Below are 6,000 nucleotides of genomic sequence, written 5' to 3' on the forward strand. Positions count from 1 at the left end.
TGCAGTGATTAAGAAAGAGAGAAGGGGGGCACCACCGCTCGTTTTTAGAGTGGCAAAAGACGACGTCCCCCTCTCGCGCGCCAGAAGCAAAGCCGCAGTTCGTAATTGTGAGGCTCGGGAGGCAGGGAGGCATGTGGTGGGCTCGCGCCTCAGGTAAGTACACAGTTCCTCTGAAATGCACTTAATTGACTGCAATTAATCCTAAACAAACTGTCACGTTTTGTCGTCTTTTATGTAGAATATACTGGGGCGTAATTAGTCGCATTCATGATGTTTAATTAAGCTCTAACTTAAAGGGTGTTTATTAGACAGTAAGATTTTGAAAATCTTCGAATTTCACAGGCAAACGTTCACATTTGTGGCGTTTATAGCCTAATTTTAAAACGTTCCATTATCTATGTAGGCTAGTCAATTATGTCATTTTGGCTTGCTTAAATTATACCATGAAACGGAAAGAGTGCATTAAATAAACATAACAAATTGAACATATTCTATTTAGGCAATGTGATAGGCTATAGGGTGAAAGTGAGGAGAGTGAATAAACAGAACGTCTGAATGAGACAGGAATTGGATTGCAAGGGAGTCTAAACATCTGCAGTCTCAACACTTCGATTGAGTTCAACCTGCTCCAAAGACTAGCGCTGTCCAGCGTGCTGAAATCTCAGAATACCCAGTTCATTTATTGCTGCTCTCCTCGGACAGCTGAGTATTTCTTCCGACTATGAAGGAATGCTTCAGGGTTATTTGGCTTAATGGAATTTGCTACACCGCGCAAGTTTTAGAATGAGGTGACATCCAGCGGGCACGTCGTCCATTCAGGTAGCCTATTCTTTTGGTATGAGAGTGAATTCAGAGCTCTTTGACACTGTCATTAATTCACATTTTCCAACAGGAATTTTATTGAAGAACAACATTAAGACATCAATCAGGTGATGGTTTTCTCCTCAGTTAACTTGGATACAGTGAACACCCGCGCTGCTTGACGACCTTACGGATATGATTTTACCTCTGATGCGATGTGGACTGTGATTAGTATGAGCGCTATCCTTGCTTTACTTTTGCCGCTGGTGCTATTCGGTGGATTCGCTTTTCCAAAGAACATTTATGAGCGGTCTGTGATGCCACGGGCTGCCACACGCTCCGTCGCCCGCATGGACGGTGATATCATCATCGGTGCCCTGTTCTCTGTGCATCACCAGCCCTCGGCCGAGAAGGTTGCGGAGAGGACGTGCGGAGAAATCCGAGAACAGTACGGGATCCAACGGGTGGAAGCTATGTTCCACACGCTGGATCGCATCAACGCCGACCCCAACCTTCTCCCCAACATCACTCTGGGCTGTGAGATCAGAGATTCCTGCTGGCACTCGTCCGTGGCTCTGGAGCAGAGTATCGAGTTTATCCGAGACTCCCTTATCTCTATCCGCGATGACCAGGACGGCTCAAAGTACTGCATCGACGGAACTCCCTCTAGCCAGCCCCCGGCTACCAAAAAGCCCATCGCCGGAGTCATTGGCCCGGGATCAAGCTCTGTGGCTATTCAGGTGCAAAACCTGTTACAACTTTTCAACATCCCTCAGATCGCTTATTCAGCTACAAGCATAGACTTGAGCGACAAAACTCTTTACCAATATTTTCTTAGAGTCGTGCCCTCTGACACCCTACAAGCTAGGGCTCTTTTGGACATTGTGAAAAGATACAACTGGACATACGTGTCTGCGGTTCATACAGAGGGTAAGGCCCAGTTACCACTTACACACAGTCTTTATCATGTATGTGTGCTCAACTGGAGAAGCAACAGGAACCTACAGCTGTGAGAGTTGGTTGGGCAATGCCCTAAAAAAATCAGGTCCCTGTCCCCCAGGTTCTCTGACTGTCTTCTGTAAATGTCTGTATGTGTGTGTGTGTGTGTGTGTGTGTGTGTGTGTGTGTGTGTGTGTGTGTGTGTGTGTGTGTGTGTGCATGTGTGTGGGTGTGTGTGTGTGAGCCCCGCTGTGGAGCAGGTCTGGAGTGGACCAGTCTGTCTAGTCCCAGGGCAAGGACAGTTGGACTGACAAAAGGGACAGGGGAGTCATACTCCCCTGGGTTTGTAGCCAACATCCAGAAAGTGACTGTGACTGTGACAGTGACAACTCCAGAGAGAGAGAGAGAGAGAGAGAGAGAAAGGGAGAGAGAGAGAGAAAAAGGAGAGAGAGACAAAAGAAAGGGAGAGCACAGAGAGTTTGATCACCAAAATACTTTTACAGCTTTGAGAGCTGTATTCATTCGCAGTGAGCAAAGCTCCTCATGGGTCCTGTGATACTACATGAATACCCATTGCGTACAAGTGTAGAGAGGGATTTCATTCATGTCTCCATTCATTTGCTGAATATAACACCCCGTAAGCTTGTGTTGTACATTTTGACTTCAACAATTAGCTCCAAGCAGAATGAAATACATGAACAAGTTGTGTTGCTGCTGCTGTGCTGGTGATAGGGGACTGTGTCTGGCATTATTATGTTGTTTTGTCTCCGAGTTTCGGATGCTGAAACCTCAGCCACAGCACCTTTAACTTTTTTGTCATATTCTGGAAGATTCCATTTGCTGGGACGTCTAGATGAACTCATGCTGTAAACAGTTTTTGGTTCGATAATGTGAATGATAATGCTGTGCAGGGGACAGAACAAATCTCCCAGCTCCAACCTTTGTTCGTGATGCATAGCATGTATGTGTCAGTATTGACAGGGTGTGAGCAGCCTGAATGATTCTGCCATTTCTGAAAATGGAACTACTTGCTACTGGGATCTCATGGGTGTAGGTGGCAGGTAATATATCAGCCTGCCTGTCACTGCAGTCTGGAGGGGAAGCGGGTGAGTTTGTAAACGACTGCTTAAGAGGTCATTTAAAAATATCCCCTCTTTAAGGTGTATCTCCCGAACAGCTTCAAGTGACACTGTGCTGTCAGGAGAAGATTATCCTCCCATTTGGTATATGGAAAATATGATATTGAAATTCAAAAAAAATTCGGATTATTTTTTGAGACACCATTATAATTAAAATGGGCGAATGAATCAGATAGGCACAAAGCAATCTACTGCATGCATAATAACCCACAGGTGGATCCATAGCCTCAGGGGACATGAATTGCAAAGCAAGTTCATTTAAAATGATGATTCTTCGGAGTGCTTTGTTTGTGTGGACGCAGGCAGAATGGATGGAGAATGAGCATGATATTAGAATTGTCTCCCCCAAGAAGACACAGGTCCATCTGTACTGTCTGGCTCATCAGTCATGCTAGACTAGAACAATGTTGCTCCATTCTGGCGTTCATGATAGAGCAGTGCAGATGTCTCCTGCTGCGATACTCATTCACATTTATACTCAGTTCATTCACTCATAAGGCCCGAGGAAAATATGCCGGAGACTAATTTGCCGCACCAGCATGGAAAATGAAATGATTCAGAAGTCGCAGAGCAATATTATGTCACCTGTGATTTGGTATTTTGCATAATTGCCTGAAAACCACAATATAAACAAGCTCCTCCTTGTTCTTCACCAAGGGAATTGCTCAGGTCTGCCGACTACTTTTGATTTATCTAGTTACCGTATATCTCTCAGGAAGGTGCTGTACAGTACAGTCATGTACAGTACATGCGCTTCTATGACAAATTTTTTGCTATCCTAGTCAGACTGTTGTAAAAAAAACAATTTTTTGCTATCCTAGTCAGACTGTTAATACTAAAGGTGAACTATAGTGACCTGACCTCTGCTCCAAATGCAGGGAACTATGGTGAGAGTGGTATGGAGGCCTTCAAGGAGCTGGCCGCTCAGGAGGGCCTGTGCATTGCCCACTCTGATAAGATCTACAGCAACGCTGGGGAGCGGCACTTTGACCGTCTGCTGAGGAAGCTGCGTGAGCGACTCCCCAAGGCCAGGGTGGTGGTGTGCTTCTGCGAGGGCATGACCGTGCGCGGCCTGCTCATGGCCATGAGACGCCTGGGGGTTGCCGGAGAGTTCCTGCTCATCGGGAGGTGAGGAGTGTGTGTGCGTGTGTGTGTGCGTGTGTGCGTGTGTGTTTGTGTGTGTGTGTGTGTGTGTGTGTGTGTGTGTGTGTGTGTGTGTGTGTGTGTTTGTGTGTGTGTGAGAAAGAGAGAGATAGTAGGGAGAGATAAATGCTTCACCTTATGTGCTTCTGCGTAGGTAACTAGGTGGAGGTTAAACTCCAGTAGAGCAACTGTATGCTGTGGATGTTGTGGGCAGCATGTGTTTTTTGTTGTCTGGTCTGGAAAACAAAGGTGAAGCAGATATAGCTGTGTGTGTGTGTGTGTGTGTGTGTGTGTGTGTTTGTGTGTGTGTGCTTTGTTGATTGTGTGTGTGTGTATGGGGGGTAATTATAGCATGTGTAGATATAGGAGGCCTAACAGGGAAGCTAAACCAGGCGCGTAACTGAAGCGCTCCGTTCACGCCGCGTAAAAAAACATTTTACAAGACTGGTCTATTCTTTTTTCGAATGTATGTGCCGCTATCCCGTCTGGTGTAGCTAATTGTTGCAGCAGATGCAACGCGAACGGAGCTCTTCAGTTACGCGCCTGGTGGATTCCCTCTAAGAGCTCCAGCTCATGGGCGAGCCACTAATGTGGTTCTGTAGCTACGGTGGATGAATGTGCACATCGTCTTGCACTGTGGTTGGCGAGGTCCATCAAACCTGTGTAGAGCACATAAATATTGAATATTTGGGGGTATATATACAGACACATGCACACACAGATACACACACACACACACACACACACACACACACACACACACACACACATACACACCGCACTCAACCCCCAGATTCCAGAATATTCACTGCGATTCTAACTGGAGTGTGTGCTCCAGCCATGGAGGAGCTTGTCCATGAATAATGCATGCGTGAGGAGCAGTCGCTGTGTGTCAGATCACAGGGAGGCTGGCTAATGTGGTGTAGCACCTCCAGCAGGGAGTGGAATGAAGACTATGGGCTCTCCAGCTCTGCTCCCAACCGGGCAAAGCCTGATTCACGCGAGTGCACACTGCACACTCTTTCTCTCCTCGAGCTCTTACTGTGGAGTCAGGACGGTCCCATTGTCAGGCCCCATCTTCTTCTCCGCCCCGCTGAGCGAGTGTTTCACTTTGTTTCGCGGTGTGAGGTCTGCGGCGTGACCCACAATTGGTTCAGTCACAACAGCGAAGCCCATCACATCTGGTTTGGGGAGCTTACGGGGAGCCTGGCAGGGGAGAGCATTTAGGAGCATCATGCTTGATTGCTGCAGTGTGCAAAACGATGGTGGCAGAGATATGAGATGATGGAAGACATTTACTGAGTTCTGGCTCCACTGGAGCCAAGGAAAGCAGTGCACTCAAAATAGATACTCCAAAATTTTGTGAGTGAGGGAGCTATGATTACTAGAGAGGAGTCTGGTCACATGCCAGATGAGTGCTCAGGATGAGGAGCAACGGAATTCAATGAAGTAGTCTTGTGATTGCAACCAACACCTACATTGATATACACAAACCCATACGAAATATGAGAAAACTACACATATGATAAAAGCTGCTTGGTGACTATATGACAGTATTTCAGAGTGGAAGTCCTGGAAATCAAGCTTTTCAGATACACCCAGAAAATGCTGCCTCTCGGCTGAGGCTGCCTAAATCTCTGTTGCCCCTGGAGGTCCCTGTGGGCTTCTGGAAAGAGAACAGCAACTGGGTGAGGCAGTGTTTTATGGGTCAAGGAGGAGAGAAGGAGGCCTGCAAACAGCAGTGCAGTAAAGGCAGAGAAACAAGCACAGGCTGGGCTTGCTAAGCAAGACTTAACTGTAGGAATAGTGGCTGGATGGAACTATTATATTATCAAACAGGACTTTTATTGGCTGCTGAAACTGTTCGATAAACAAGCAGGATTTCAATTCTAAAATCTACCAGCATTTGTTTAATGGGACTATGGGGTACTGAATCTTGGTAGCTGTCCATGGTAGCTGTCATTGTTACACTGACATG

The 6,000-nt window shown here is 46.6% G+C and overlaps 1 protein-coding gene across 4 annotated transcripts in view; it reads left to right on the forward strand.

The window, feature by feature from the left end:
* Nucleotides 1-66: 66 nt before the first annotated feature.
* The window catches only part of grm1b (glutamate receptor, metabotropic 1b), a 23,519-nt gene continuing 17,585 nt past the window's right edge, over nt 67-6,000 (forward strand). For 3 of the 4 annotated variants that reach the window (XM_048227276.1, XM_048227278.1, XM_048227279.1), the window contains exons 1-3: nt 67-153; nt 893-1,731; nt 3,758-4,007. In XM_048227276.1, the coding sequence (XP_048083233.1) occupies nt 1,017-1,731; nt 3,758-4,007 (965 nt within the window). In that variant the 5' untranslated portion in view covers nt 67-153; nt 893-1,016. Of the gene's footprint in view, nt 154-727; nt 820-892; nt 1,732-3,757; nt 4,008-6,000 lie in introns of those variants that run through there. The other variant, XM_048227277.1, reaches the window with a different exon arrangement.

This window comes from Alosa alosa, chromosome 19 (genome assembly GCF_017589495.1).
Source record: "Alosa alosa isolate M-15738 ecotype Scorff River chromosome 19, AALO_Geno_1.1, whole genome shotgun sequence".
NCBI classification, from domain to species: domain Eukaryota; kingdom Metazoa; phylum Chordata; class Actinopteri; order Clupeiformes; family Clupeidae; genus Alosa; species Alosa alosa.